Genomic DNA, 16,428 nt, shown 5'->3' with positions numbered 1-16,428 from the left:
GGATGGCAGAATTCAGTACTGTATCTACTAGGGCTGTCCCCGACTAAGGATTTGGATAGTCGACTATGATTGGCCAAAATTTGCCGTTAATCGACTATTAGTCGACTAAAAAAATAAAATAAAAAGTATAATGTTCTTTTTTTATTTTATTTTTTTTATCATTCCATTTTGGCTGTGGGGGGTGCTTAATGTCTGAAGGAGTCGACTGAAGGCTTCTTGTCCTCTGCAAAAGCATGCAATTGGTCCACTGATGGATACATCTTGATATTTGTCTAGTCTAGTGTGTTCATTAGATGGGTGAAATCCTCTTTCAGTGCCTCTGTGCCTGTTTTCTTAGGCAGTTACTAGTTAGCCTCTGGTATGCGTGCCATTAGCGTTAGCCACGCTTCTAGGCCTCTTTTCTTTTGGAAAGAATGATACAAATTTAAAAATAAATAAAAAAAAGATTATAACTTTAATTTTTTTTGTATTCGACTAAGAGGTTGGCAGTCGACTACGGCTCCTTTCAACCGACTAATCGACTAATAGGGGTCAGCCCTAGTATCTACAAAACCTTCTGTTTAATCATCTTCCCTTTATTCATTTGCTTAGATTTTTCAGGTCTGGTCAATTTTAGCATGGTGTTATTCACAGTCAAAGATAAAAAAAAGAATTAAATTGATATTCTCATTTGGTTCATTACAATTTACTCAAGCCTAGTAACAGACACCGTATTTCTGACACTAGGAATACATTCCCTGAGATCCATAGATGCAGGGTTCGAAATTAACGGGGGCTCGGGGCAAAATGCCTGTGAAAATGGACAAAATGCCCTCGAAAATCAGTTAAGGGGGGCACAAAATGCCCCAGACAGTTTACTAATTATATATATATATATTCTGTTGAAGTCCGACCTATTTAAATATCTCCGGTCATAATGTCCTGTGAAAATTATTCCCTCGCGACTTGTGGTTTGCTGATGAGAATGGCGGAGCTTGGTGCTGGATTATCGAGAAGCATGCAACTGCAGAGCCACAGAGCTCACAGTTGTGCCCGCACAGTGCAATACTCCAATTCAGCCATTGGCAATTCAGCTGTTGGGTGGGTGGCGCTGCTGAGCAGTCCCCAGACCGGACCTGATAGCGCCGCTGGCTCTGCGGCTCTGCAGTTGCATACTATTGGGATGAGTTTATCGCTTAGTCAGCAGCAGCACGGAGTCTCGAGGGACTTATTTTATTTGGAATATATTAATGACTGTATATAAGCAAAAGTAGCCTAGTTTTAAGTAAAAATATTATAAATCTACATGCCTTGGGGATGTCATTCTTTATATAGCCTGCCTATCAATTGTTTTTAAGCTCAATAAACTGACCGGAATTTCTAAGATTTTTCCGGGAGATTGAAATCTTCCAGGACATGGAGACCGGCCCCAGTATTTTCTAACGGAAACCCTGATGGAGACATTAACATTACGTTTTGTTTCATTTATGTGAATAGTTTATTTACAAGTGAACCAAACTTCTCCTCCATTGCAAACACCGCAACGCTCCCAGCTGTGACACACAATTTCACCCCTGTGCGCACTGACGCGTGATTGCGAAACCTAGCCGCATTTCTCGGAGACGCTCTCTGATTGGCACTGACTGACGCTCTCTGATTGGCCACTGACGTGTTTGCCCAATCGTGTGACGAGCTGTGTCTTTGCCCATTTCCACGTCAAACAGCCTGCAAACTACCTGGCGTTCTATCGCCATGCTCTAAGACAAACTCTAACCATAACCAACTTCGAAAGAGTGCCTAAGCTTAACCGAGTCTGAGAAGCAGATTCCCCAGGTCCTCAAATATTTTTTTTAAAGCGGAGTATGATGGAGTTGTGGATATTAGATTCATTGAGTTGTATTTTTTAAATGATAAGGATGTTTAATAACCGTTTATCATAAAAATTCAGTGCCCCCGAAATACAAAAAAAAGCCCCCGAAAATCAATTAACACTTTGACTGCCACTCACGGCTTTTCTCGGATTTACAATAGTCACGTTGAAAGCCACTCACGAGATTTCTCGGATTTTTTTTTTTTTTTTTTAGCGATCTGAAATCATATTGCATCACGCGAGCCTACCCTAGCCTACCCAAAGGCCGCCGGCGATCAGATGTGAAAAAAGCGCCCCCTATCGTCTCCCAGATGACAAAAGAAGCCACCCAACTCCTCGTCCAATCACCTGGACAAGAGGAAGGGGAACTATGTGAGAATGCTATTCATCGACTACAGCTCGGCATTCAATACCATAGTCCCCTCCAAACTCATAGCCAAGCTCAGGGACCTGGGCTTGAACTATGACCTCTGCCAGTGGGTCTTGGACTTCCTGACGGGCAGACCCCAGGTGGTGAGAGCAGGCAACTGCACCTCCTCATCCATCACCCTCAACATAGGGGCCCCCCAGGGCTGTGTTCTGAGTCCCCTCCTCTACTCCCTGTACACACACGACTGTGTGGCTCAGTGGAGTAACAACACAATCATCAAATTTGCTGACGACACAGTAGTGGTGGGCCTGATCTCTGCAAACGACGAGAGGGCCTACCTGGAAGAGGTAAAGTTCCTGGCGGGATGGTGCCAGGAGAACAGCCTCTCCCTGAACGTCAGCAAAACAAAGGAGATGATTGTGGACTTCAGGAGGTCGGGGGTCAAGGACTACAGCCCCCTCAGCATCGACGGGGCACCGGTTGAGAGAGTGAACAGCTTTAAGTACCTCGGAGCCCACATATCCGAGGACTTGACATGGACCACACACATTGACAGTGTTGTGAAGAAGGCACGACAACGCCTCTACTTCCTCAGGCGCCTAAGGAAGTTCCAAGTCAGTCAGAAGATCCTTAAGAACTTCTACTCATGTACAATAGAGAGCATCCTGACTGGCAACATCACCTCCTGGTTTGGGAATAGCACTGCACAAGACCGAAGCAGACTACAAAGAGTGACACGTTCAGCCGAACACACAATTGGAGGGGGGCTCCCCACCCTCCAGAACATTTACAACAAGCGGTGCAGGGGTAAGGCTAAGAGAATCATCAAGGACTCCAGCCACCCGAACAACTGCCTCTTTGAACTGCTGCGGTCAGGCAAGCGATACCGGAGTCTCAAGGCGAGCACAGAAAGACTCAGAAGAAGCTTCTATCCCCAGGCCATCTGATCTCAAACCTACCGAAGTCGGCCCATGTCACCCCACTTCTTTTTTTTTTATCCACTTTTTCTCCCATTTTTCTATATTTTCTCCCATCCCAATTTCGTATCATCCAATTCAACCCTCCCCTGTCTCGAACGCTGTTTCTTGCCTCCCACAAGCCGGCTGCAATGTGGACTAAGTCATACATAGCACAAGTCCCCTCCGGTACTTGAGGTAACAGCAGTCGCATCTTTTCACCTGCGCAGCTCGATCTCTCAGTGGCGAGGAGTAACGCGTGGGAGGCTCATGCTGCCCCCGACACTTCGTGATTCTACTGCGCAGGCGCACCAACCGACCTGTAGGTTCTGTCCACAACGCCCGATCCCCACCCATCAGTTTCCCACCCCCTAATACGGCCAATGTGTATTAGTACAGACGACCAGCTAAACTGAAAGCAAATGTGGAGCGCTGGGCTCGAACAGGCGAGCCCAGCGTTTCCAGATTTCGTGGCGAGCGCCTTGCCCACTACGCCACGTAGCCGCTCTTGTCACCCCACTTCTTAGGGACCTGCACTGGCTCCCCATTGCTGCACGTATCCGCTTCAAGGCCCTCGACCTAGCATACCGTGCGGCAAAGGGAACCGCTCCCGCCTACCTCCGGTCAATGGTCTCTAACTACACACCCTCAAGACCCCTACGCTCTGCATCTTCTGGCCGCCTCAGACCTACTCCTATCCAAGCTCCCGGAGGGTCATCAAAGAGAAGCCGCCTATTCTCAGTCCTAGCCCCACAATGGTGGAATGAACTACCCATCCCAGTTAGGACAGCCGAATCCCGTCCAATCTTTCGCCATCGACTAAAGACTCACTTCTTCAACCATTATCTGAAATGATGATAATTTTTTTTTTTTTTTATTTAAAAAAATCTAACCCTGACTAACCTTACTGTCATGCACTTGTCCTAATAAACTAACCTACACTGTAACACGCAACACTTTGATGAACATTTTTACTCAGCTGATAGAGTTGTACCCTTCTTGCTGTCTTGTTGTACAGAACTTGTAAGTCGCTTTGGATAAAAGCGTCAGCTAAATGACTAAATGTAAATGTAAATCAGGGATTTTGGAATGGACTCAATGAAAATGGATGGGGAAAAAAATTATTCCAGTCCACATTTTCCAGTCCACTGATGCAGCCGGGGTTACCGGAGTTCATTCTGGAGACTCTGAGCCGCGGCAAGCATGAGTTCTACTGTATACACGTTAGATCTATACACTTTTTTCGAATGGTGATCAGGAATTGGAATATACCAGTTGGATACCATCTGATGTCAGGTAAGGAATCAGTGTTAGGATAATCAGACTTGTTTTGATGAAGATATAAGCTTTTTTCTGATATGTGCTCCAGCGGTTTCACTGTAAAATCCATGAGGAAATGAAAACGGCTATCAGCGCGCGCCTCGAATGTGCGTGCGTGTACGTATAATATTGATCATCTAGCGTTTATTTGAAAACGATTCATAAATAGGCCGACAAATATCAACGTTCTGGAATATTCCAGTAAAAGACGATTATCACAGAATGGGCTGTTTTTTACCTCAAAACGGGTGCTTTTCAAAATGCTCTCAAATGGAAATGAAGCGATAAAAAAACAATCTGCCTTGACAGCACTGACTGGAAAATGATTCTTTGATAAGCGACGGGCAGATTAGACACATAGCCATAATTTAAAACATAGATTAGGCGATATTAACGTTAACATTAGCGCCGATGGTGGCACTCAAGCACTAAATCGTGCGCCCCCTGGTGGCACTGAAAGTGTTAAGGGGGGCAAAAAAAGCCCTTGCATTTTTTTTTTATTTCTAACCCTGCATAGATGTCCCTAGAATCAGATACCAATAACATGCAAATGGACCAAGTCTGTAAATGTTTATTCTACGTTCTTATAGAATGAATGAGATAAAAAAAATATTTATAAAAAAATATATTATAATAATCTTTATGAACTTTTAGTACATTTTCATAATGCGATAATTTGCTGTGTAATTAATTAATCGAATTAATGCGATAAACTGACAGCCCTAAAAAATATATATTTATATTTAATACCCTGGCTTCCTGACTCTGAGCTCCCTCTGCGACTGGCTGGAACAGTGCTGTCAGTCGAGGAGGGGAGGGGCTCCAGGTCCACACTGCCAGACCTGAAAGGGTAGAAAAACAATCAGAACACATCAGCCATTGCCTACTATAAATGATAGAATTATTATTCTACGAGACTATTATTCCATACATATCCTTCTCACCAGGTGGTGGTGACTGACACTTCATTCGACTGACAAAAGGCACGTTAGCATAAAGTGAGAGACAGGATGTGAGAGGAGGATGAGTAGGAGAGAGAACGAGGAGAGAGAGAAGGAGATATAAAGTGAGAGACAGGATGTGAGAGGAGGATGAGTAGGAGAGAGAACGAGGAGAGAGAGAAGGAGACATAAAGTGAGAGACAGGATGTGAGAGGAGGATGAGTAGGAGAGAGAACGAGGAGAGAGAGAAGGAGACATAAAGTGAGAGACAGGATGTGAGAGGAGGATGAGTAGGAGAGAGAACGAGGAGAGAGAGAAGGAGACATAAAGTGAGAGACAGGATGTGAGAGGAGGATGAGTAGGAGAGAGAACGAGGAGAGAGAGAAGGAGACATAAAGTGAGAGACAGGATGTGAGAGGAGGATGAGTAGGAGAGAGAACGAGGAGAGAGAGAAGGAGACATAAAGTGAGAGACAGGATGTGAGAGGAGGATGAGTAGGAGAGAGAACGAGGAGAGAGAGAAGGAGACATAAAGTGAGAGACAGGATGTGAGAGGAGGATGAGTAGGAGAGAGAACGAGGAGAGAGAGAAGGAGACATAAAGTGAGAGACAGGATGTGAGAGGAGGATGAGTAGAAGAGAGAACGAGGAGAGAGAGAAGGAGACATAAAGTGAGAGACAGGATGTGAGAGGAGGGTGAGTAGGAGAGAGAACGAGGAGAGAGAGAAGGAGACATAAAGTGAGAGACAGGATGTGAGAGGATGAGTAGGAGAGAGAACGAGGAGAGAGAGAAGGAGACATAAAGTGAGAGACAGGATGTGAGAGGAGGATGAGTAGGAGAGAGAACGAGGAGAGAGAGAAGAGAGAGAAGGAGATATAAAGTGAGAGACAGGATGTGAGGAGGATGAGTAGGAGAGAGAACGAGGAGAGAGAGAAGAGAGAGAAGGAGATATAAAGTGAGAGACAGGATGCGAGAGAGGAGAGGTGGAGAGATACAGTGAATGAGAGAGGAGAGGGGGAGAATGAGAGAGGAGAGATACGGAGAATGAGAGAGGAAGAGAGATACAGATACTGAGAGGAGGAGAGATACAGAGAATGAGAGATATGGAGAATGAGAGAGGAGGAGAGATACAGAGAATGAGAGATGAGAGATATGGAGAATGAGAGAGGAGGAGAGATGCAGAGAATGAGAGATGAGATATGGAGAATGAGAGAGGAGGAGAGATACAGAGAATGAGAGATATGGAGAATGAGAGAGGAGGAGAGATACAGAGAATGAGAGGGGAGAGATATGGAGAATGAGAGAGGAGGAGAGATACAGATAATGAGAGATGAGAGATATGGAGAATGAGAGAGGAAGAGAGATACAGAGAATGAGAGAGGAGCGATATGGAGAACGAGAGAGGAAGAGAGATACAGAGAATGAGAGGAGAGATATGGAGAATGAGAGGAAGGGAGATATGGAGAAGGAGGGAGGAGGAAAATGGGAGAGGAGGAGAGAAGGAGAATGAGAGGGGAGAGGAGGGGAGAATGAGAGGAGATGAGGAGAATGAGAGGAGGGGAGAAGGAGACGAGGAGAGAAGGAGAAGGAGAGGAGGAGAATGAGAGGGGGAGAGAAGGATAATGAGAGGAGGGGACAATGAGAGGCTGAGAGGAGAATGAGAGGAGGGGAGAGGAGAATGAGAGGAGGGGAGAAGGAGAATGAGAGAAGGAGAAAGAGAATGAGGAGAGGAATGGAGAGGAGAGAATGAGAGAGGGGAGAGGAGAGAATGAGAGGGGAGAGGAGAGGAGGAGGTGTGGGGTCAGTCAGGAGGAAGGAGCAGGATGAGGGAACAAAGAGGCTGGACAGGAAGTCAACCCAGACCCAAGAACCACACTACTCCACCCTGCACACACACACCCTCATGCATGCACATACATGCACGCACATGTACACACACCCTCACGCATGCACACATACATACACAGCTCAGATAGTCAGATATGAGGAAGAACAGACCTCTGAGAAGACCTGCAAGAGTGTGTGTGTCTGTCTGTCTGTCTGTCTGTCTGTCTGTCTGTCTGTCTGTCTGTCTGTCTGTCTGTCTGTGTGTGTGTGTGTGTGAGAGAGAGTGTGTCTGTGTGTGTGTGTGTGTGTGTGTGTGAAAGAGAGAGAGAGAGAGTGTCTGTGTGTGTGTGTGAGAGAGAATGTGTGCGTGTGCGTGTGTGTGTGTGTGAAAGAGTGTGTGTCCGTCTGTGTGTGAGAGTGTGTGTGAGTGTGTCTGTGGGTGTGAGTGTGTGATTTCTGAGAAGACCTGCTTTCTCCTGGAACAGTGTGTGTAAGAGTGAGTGAGGGTGTGTACATTTGTCTTTATTTGTGTGTATGAGAGAGAGAGTGAGTGTGTGTGTATGAGAGAGAGAGAAAGAAAGAAAAAGGGGAGAGAGTGTGTGTGTACATGTCTGCAGGTCTCTTGTCTCTTTGTCTCATGTCTCTCGTAGTAAACGGTCTTCACTATTTATTAGGGTTGTAAAAAATGTATCTTAAAATTCCAAGATGGATCTTTTAATATGTGCCTTTTTTCAGTGGATGTCAGTTCACCTCCCGTCCTGCAGGTGTCTCTAGTTCACCTCCCATCCTGCAGGTGTCTCTAGTTCACCTCCCGTCGTGTGTGTGTGTGTGTGTGTGTGTGTGTGTGTGTGTGTGTGTGTGTGTTTATAGGTACTTGCGAGGACATTCTATGCTCGTGACCTCACGTGGTCTGAGAGGGGATTTTTTTATTGGCTGCTCATGACCTAACGTGCATTCTGGGTAGTGTAGTACAGTACTAGCATATAATAATTATACTATTATACAACGAGGGCGCCTATAGCACTGCTATTTTATGCAATGACACTATTGCATAGATTATGCAAAGTAATGTTTGGCTGAACATCATAATCAAAATCGTAACGTAACGTTTTAGTATGTATATCGTCATGAACAAGCTAAAACGCTAGCTAGCAGGCTAGCAAGCTAAAACGCTAGCTAGCAGGCTAGCAGGCTCACAAAGGAGAATGAACGCTAGCTAGCAGGCTAGCAAGCTAAAACGCTAGCTAGCAGGCTAGCAAGCTAAAATGCTAGCTAGCAGGCTAGCAAGCTAAAACGCTAGCTAGCAGGCTAGCAGCAGCTGGGCAATCCAAAAGGAGAATGAATGAATGAAAACTTTATTTAACAGATTGCAGAATGGGTACAATACAGTACGGCTCAATACACACAATTGTTAATGGGATGCAGACCAGAGAAAGACTTTTGTCTTGTTTACAATAGTCATAATTAACAGTTTGTTATTCATTTAGATAATTATAAGATAAGATATTCCTTTATTGATCCCCTTGAGGAAATTCAGGCATCATAGCAGCATGGGGGAGGGGGGAGTTTGGTTGATTGATTGAACATTTTATTAACAGATTGCAGAATGGGTACAATACAGTACAGCTCAATACACACAATTGTTAAGGGGATGCAGACCAGAGAAAGACTTTCGTCTTGTTTACATCAGGGTCCCCCATTTTCAATTCATCAAAACATAACATGTTTTAGGACCATTGCTATTTTTATTGTACATAAATGATATGAGAGAAGCATGTTCTTGTAATTTATTCTTATTTGCAGATGATTCAGCTTTGCTCATCTCCCATAAGGATCTCAGTACACTCCAAAGAATACTAGGAGAGGAACTCTCTAAGGTTAGGAATTGGCTGTCTGACAATAGGCTCTCACTTCACTTAAAAAAGGCTCCTGAACTCAAGGTAGAATTAGGGTCTGAGGTTATAGCAGCAAGAACAGCAGTGAAGTACCTGGGCTGTATGCTGGATGACAGTCTGGGGGGGGGGGGGAGGCCTTACAGGTACTGGGTAAGGTAAATGCCCGCACCAGGTTTTAAAGCAGGGAAGGCCTTAAGGCCTCTACATGCTACAGCAACTTCTGCTTGTTATCAATGGGTTGGTTGAGAAGGGAAGTGTCATCTATCTAGGGAACCTAGCTACATACGGGGTACAATGTTACATTAGGCTGTGCGTCGATGTTGCAGAAGCATAAAGGCAGAGTGTCTGCAACACCGTTGCTTTGTCGATGTTGTGGTGCAGTTGCTTTGAAGTTGCTGTAGCATGTAGAGGCCTTCAGACTACTGGCCAACAGCCTGGTGCAGTGTCATTTTGATTATGCTAGTGTAGCCTGGTTTGAGGGACTGTCAGCTTCATTAAAGAAGAAACTACAGGTGTCACAGAATAATCTGATCAGGGTTGTGATGGGCCTAGGACCTTGTGATCATGTTGGGAGGAGACATTTTCAGAAGCTCAACTGGATACCAGTTGAGGCCAGAGTAGCCCAGCTTAGGCTCAACATGGTACACAAAATTATAAATAACAGGCTCCCCAAATATTTGAGTAACAATTTCCCTAGTGTTACTGAATCACACAGCCACATAACGAGATCTAGCATAGCAAACCTGCATCCTCCAAGGTGTAGAACAAATATGGGAGAGTGCTCATTTGCTCACAAAGGAGCACAGGAGTGGAACGAGTTGATAGAACAAATATGGGAGAGTGCTCATTTGCTCACAAAGGAGCACAGGAGTGGAACGAGTTGACTCGTGTGACTTGTATGACTTGGAGACTTGTGTGACTGGGAGACTTGTGTGACTAGGAGACTTGTGTGACTGGGAGACTCGTGTGACTTGTGTGACTTGGAGACTTGTGTGACTGGGAGACTCGTATCCAGAGTAACTTGGTGATCCTTTTCTGTGTTTTATTAACCCCAAGTTTCATAATGATTTTCAGATTTTGAGAAATGGTCAAACTTATCCAAATAATGGTATTTTCATGGAAAACAGTGCAGCTGCAACAGATAGCACTTTAGTGATAATTTTCTGTAATCCAAAAATAATTAAAAAATTAAAATGAAAAATAAACTTTTTTTTTCTTCTTTTTAAATCTCAAGGCACCCCTGTTGAGAACCGCTGATGTAGACAATATAGCTCCTACAGGCTACCACTAACAACATGAGTTAGCCCTGGCTAGCGCTGTAATGTAGACTCTATAGGTCCTACAGGCTACCACTAACAACATGAGTTAGCCCTGGCTAGCGCCGTAATGTAGACTATATAGCTCCTACAGGCTAACACTAACAACATGAGTTAGCCCTGGCTAGCGCCGTAATGTAGACTATAGAGCTCCTACAGGCTAACACTAACAACATGAGTTAGCCCTGGCTAGCGCTATAATGTAGACTATATAGCTCCTACAGGCTACCACTAACAACATGAGTTAGCCCTGGCTAGTGCTGTAATGTAGACTATATAGCTCCTACAGGCTAACACTAACAACATGAGTTAGCCCTGGCTAGCGCCGTAATGTAGACTATATAGCTCCTACAGGCTAACACTAACAACATGAGTTAGCCCTGGCTAGTGCTGTAATGTAGACTCTATAGCTCCTACAGGCTACCACTAACAACATGAGTTAGCCCTGGCTAGCGCTGTAATGTAGACTATAGAGCTCCTACAGGCTACCACTAACAACATGAGTTAGCCCTGGCTAGCGCTGTAATGTAGACTATAGAGCTCCTACAGGCTACCACTAACAACATGAGTTAGCCCTGGCCAGCGCCGCCATGTAGACTATAGAGCTCCTACAGGCTACCACTAACAACATGAGTTAGCCCTGGCTAGCGCTGTAATGTAGACTATAGAGCTCCTACAGGCTACCACTAACAACATGAGTTAGCCCTGGCTAGCGCTGTAATGTAGACTATAGCTCCTACAGGCTACCACTAACATGAGTTAACCCTGGCTAGCGCTGTAATGTAGACCATAGCTCCTACAGGCTACCACTAACAACATGAGTCAGCCCTGGCTAGCGCTGTAATGTAGACTATAGCTCCTACAGGCTACCACTAACAACATGAGTTAGCCCTGGCTAGCGCTGTAATGTAGACCATAGCTCCTACAGGCTACCACTAACAACACGAGTTAGCCCTGGCTAGCGCTGTAATGTAGACTATAGCTCCTACAGGCTACCACTAACAACATGAGTTAGCCCTGGCTAGCGCTGTAATGTAGACTATATAGCTCCTACAGGCTAACACTAACAACATGAGTTAGCCCTGGCTAGCGCCGCCATGTAGACTATAGCGACTTGTGTGACTTGGAGACTTGTGTGACTGGGAGACTTGTGACTGGGAGACTCGTGTGACTGGGAGACTCGTGTGACTTGTGTGACTTGGAGACTTGTGTGACTGGGAGACTTGTGTAACTTGGAGACTTGTGTGACTGGGAGACTTGTGTGACTGGGAGACTTGTGTGACTTGGACACTTGTGTGACTGGGAGACTCGTGTGACTTGGAGACTTGTGTGACTGGGAGACTCGGGAGACTTGTGTGACTGGGAGACTCGTGTGACTTGGATACTTGTGTGACTGGGAGACTCGTGTGACTTGGAGACTTGTGTGACTGGGAGACTCGTGTGACTTGTATGACTTAGAGACTTGTGTGACTGGGAGACTTGTGTGACTTGGAGACTTGGGTGACTGGGAGACTCATGTGACTTGTGTGACTTGGAGACTTGTGTGACTGGGAGACTTGTGTGACTGGGAGATTTGTGTGACTTGGAGACTTGTGTGACTGGGAGACTCGGGAGACTTGTGTGACTGGGAGACTTGTGTGACTGGGAGACTCGTATCCAGAGTAACTTGGTGATCCTTTTCTGTGTTTTATTAACCCCAAGTTTCATAATGATTTTCAGATTTTGAGAAATGGTCAAACTTATCCAAATAATGGTATTTTCATGGAAAACAGTGCAGCTGCAACAGATAGCACTTTAGTGATAATTTTCTGTAATCCAAAAATAATTAAAAAATTAAAATGAAAAATAAACTTTTTTTTTCTTCTTTTTAAATCTCAAGGCACCCCTGTTGAGAACCGCTGATGTAGACACTATAGCTCCTACAGGCTACCACTAACAACATGAGTTAGCCCTGGCTAGCGCTGTAATGTAGACTCTATAGGTCCTACAGGCTACCACTAACAACATGAGTTAGCCCTGGCTAGTGCTGTAATGTAGACTATATAGCTCCTACAGGCTAACACTAACAACATGAGTTAGCCCTGGCTAGCGCCGTAATGTAGACTATATAGCTCCTACAGGCTAACACTAACAACATGAGTTAGCCCTGGCTAGCGCCGTAATGTAGACTATATAGCTCCTACAGGCTAACACTAACAACATGAGTTAGCCCTGGCTAGTGCTGTAATGTAGACTATAGAGCTCCTACAGGCTAACACTAACAACATGAGTTAGCCCTGGCTAGTGCTGTAATGTAGACTATATAGCTCCTACAGGCTACCACTAACAACATGAGTTAGCCCTGGCTAGCGCTGTAATGTAGACTATATAGCTCCTACAGGCTACCACTAACAACATGAGTTAGCCCTGGCTAGCGCTGTAATGTAGACTATAGAGCTCCTACAGGCTACCACTAACAACATGAGTTAGCCCTGGCTAGCGCCGCCATGTAGACTATAGAGCTCCTACAGGCTACCACTAACAACATGAGTTAGCCCTGGCTAGCATATAATGTAGACTATAGCTCCTACAGGCTACCACTAACAACATGAGTTAGCCCTGGCTAGTGCTGTAATGTAGACTATATAGCTCCTACAGGCTACCACTAACATGACTGGGAGACTCGTGTGACTTGTATGACTTGGAGACTTGTGTGACTGGGAGACTTGTGTGACTTGGAGACTTGGGTGACTGGGAGACTCATGTGACTTGTGTGACTTGGAGACTTGTGTGACTGGGAGACTTGTGTGACTGGGAGATTTGTGTGACTTGGAGACTTATGTGACTGGGAGACTTGTGTGACTTGTGTGACTTGGAGACTTGTGTGACTGGGAGACTTGTGTGACTGGGAGACTTGTGTGACTTGGACACTTGTGTGACTGGGAGACTTGTGTGACTTGGAGATTTGTGACTGGGAGACTTGTGTGACTGGGAGACTTGTGTGACTGGGAGATTTGTGTGACTTGGAGACTTGTGTGACTGGGAGACTTGTGTGACTGGGAGACTTGTGTGACTTGGAGACTTGTGTGACTGGGAGACTCGGGAGACTTATGTGACTGGGAGACTTGTGTGACTGGGAGACTTGTGTGACTGGGAGACTTGTGTGACTTGGAGACTTGTGTGACTGGGAGACTTGTGTGACTTGGAGACTTGTGTGACTGGGAGACTCGGGAGACTTGTGTGACTGGGAGACTTGTGTGACTGGGAGACTTGTGTGACTGGGAGATTTGTGTGACTTGGAGACTTATGTGACTGGGAGACTTGTGTGACTGGGAGACTTGTGTGACTTGTGTGACTTGGAGACTTGTGTGACTGGGAGACTTGTGTGACTTGGACACTTGTGTGACTGGGAGACTCGTGTGACTTGGAGACTTGTGTGACTGGGAGACTCGGGATACTTGTGTGACTGGGAGACTCGTGTGACTTGGAGACTTGTGTGACTGGGAGACTCGTGTGACTTGTATGACTTGGAGACTTGTGTGACTTGGAGACTTGTGTGACTGGGAGACTCGTGTGACTTGTATGACTTGGAGACTTGTGTGACTGGGAGACTTGTGTGACTTGGAGACTTGTGTGACTTGGAGACTCATGTGACTTGTGTGACTTGGAGACTTGTGTGACTGGGAGACTTGTGTGACTGGGAGACTTGTGTGACTTGGAGACTTGTGTGACTGGGAGACTCGGGAGACTTATGTGACTGGGAGACTTGTGTGACTGGGAGACTTGTGTGACTGGGAGACTTGTGTGACTGGGAGACTTGTGTGACTTGGAGACTTGTGTGACTGGGAGACTTGTGTGACTGGGAGACTTGTGTGACTTGGAGACTTGTGTGACTGGGAGACTCGGGAGACTTGTGTGACTGGGAGACTTGTGTGACTGGGAGACTTGTGTGACTGGGAGATTTGTGTGACTTGGAGACTTATGTGACTGGGAGACTTGTGTGACTGGGAGACTCGTGTGACTGGGAGACTCGTGTGACTTGTGTGACTTGGAGACTTGTGTGACTGGGAGACTTGTGTGACTTGTGTGACTTGGAGACTTGTGTGACTGGGAGACTTGTGTGACTGGGAGATTTGTGTGACTTGGACACTTGTGTGACTGGGAGACTCGTGTGACTTGGATACTTGTGTGACTGGGAGACTCTGGATACTTGTGTGACTGGGAGACTTGTGTGACTTGGAGACTTGTGTGACTGGGAGACTCGTGTGACTTGTATGACTACAGCGTTTTTGGCGACCATAGTGTTAAGGGGATGCAGACCAGAGAAAGACGTTCGTCTTGTTTACATCAGGGTCCCCCATTTTCAATTCATTCATTTGGGTTTCTCTCCCAAACCAGAAACGTGAGAAGTAAGAATCAAACCTGTGATGTCATCAAGTATAAAGTCTGGAGCTGCTCCGTTGACAATGAATGGGAGACTCATTTAGTTGGACCCACAGAACGTTTGTTTACTTTTTTTTATAACCAAATTATCTTTATTCTATAGTAGAACATGTACCTACGAACTCAGAACATTCGCCTGGGTGCTCAGTGTCACCTATAACATATTTCAAAATTCATTTTTGTACTTGTATGTTCAATTGTACAGAGGAATAACTGAAGGAATAAATTGTGAAATTGCATGTAGTTCCTCTTTAATGTTTTTCTCACTAACTTTCTCTTTTCTTATTTTACAGCTGCATGTCCATCTTGAACAGTGTACAGTGAGTACCTCCCCTCACCAGAACCAGCAGTACCTCCCCTCACCAGAACCACCAGTACCTCCCCTCACCAGAACCAGCAGTACCTCCCCTCACCAGAACCAGCAGTACCTCCCCTCACCAGAACCAGTACCTCCCCTCACCAGAACCACCAGTACCTCCCCTCACCAGAACCAGCAGTACCGCTTTTGGAGTTCGCAAAAGAGGGGTGGAGTTCTAGAGGAAGCAAGGTAAGCAAAAAAAGCCATATAATGCGCAGCTCCTCCCCCTCAGGGAATGCTACACCCATTTGCAAGGGGGCAGAACAGGAAGCACAGCCCCCCTCGTCCTTCGCATTGGCTTAGCGGGGCAGGCAAAGCAGAAAGCTTCAGATAGCCTAACTGCTGCTTCAGAGAGCCTAACTGCTGCTTCAGAGAGCCTAACTGCTGCTTCAGAGAGCCTATCTGCTGCTTCAGAGAGCCTGCTTCAGAGAGCCTATCTGCTTCAGAGAGCCTAACTGCTGCTTCAGAGAGCCTATCTGCTGCTTCAGAGAGCCTAACTGCTGCTTCAGAGAGCCTAACTGCTGCTTCAGAGAGCCTATCTGCTGCTTCAGAGAGCCTGCTTCAGAGAGCCTATCTGCTTCAGAGAGCCTAACTGCTGCTTCAGAGAGCCTATCTGCTGCTTCAGAGAGCCTAACTGCTGCTTCAGAGAGCCTATCTGCTGCTTCCTAACTGCTGCTTCAGAGAGCCTATCTGCTGCTTCAGAGAGCTGCTTCAGAGAGCCTATCTGCTGCTTCAGAGAGCCTATCTGCTGCTTCAGAGAGCCGATCTGCTTCAGAGAGCCTAACTGCTGCTTCAGAGAGCCTATCTGCTGCTTCAGAGAGCCTATCTGCTGCTTCAGAGAGCCTAACTGCTGCTTCAGAGAGCCTATCTGCTGCTTCAGAGAGCCTATCTGCTTCAAAGAGCCTATCTGCTTCAGAGAGCCTATCTGCTGCTTCAGAGAGCCTATCTGCTGCTTCAGAGAGCCGATCTGCTTCAGAGAGCCTAACTGCTGCTTCAGAGAGCCTATCTGCTGCTTCAGAGAGCCTAACTGCTGCTTCAGAGAGCCTATCTGCTGCTTCAGAGAGCCTATCTGCTGCTTCAGAGAGCCTAACTGCTGCTTCAGAGAGCCTATCTGCTGCTTCAGAGAGCCTATCTGCTTCAGAGAGCCTATCTGCTTCAAAGAGCCTATCTGCTTC

At 46.0% G+C, this 16,428-nt stretch overlaps 1 protein-coding gene across 1 annotated transcript in view; it reads right to left on the bottom strand.

Moving 5' to 3' along the window:
• Positions 1 to 16,428, bottom strand: part of sh2b3 (SH2B adaptor protein 3) — a 327,691-nt gene that overhangs the window by 22,686 nt on the left and 288,577 nt on the right. Inside the window, exon 5 of the mRNA XM_084323763.1 lies at positions 5,246 to 5,337. Within this exon, the coding sequence (XP_084179889.1) occupies positions 5,246 to 5,337 (92 nt within the window). The remainder of the gene's footprint in view (positions 1 to 5,245; positions 5,338 to 16,428) is intronic.

The sequence above is a fragment of the Notolepis coatsorum genome (genome assembly GCF_963971535.1).
Source record: "Notolepis coatsorum genome assembly, chromosome: 10".
Lineage (NCBI taxonomy): Eukaryota > Metazoa > Chordata > Actinopteri > Aulopiformes > Paralepididae > Notolepis > Notolepis coatsorum.
The sequence above is the reverse complement of the archived record's forward strand: the minus strand, read 5'-3'. Positions and strand labels throughout refer to the sequence as shown.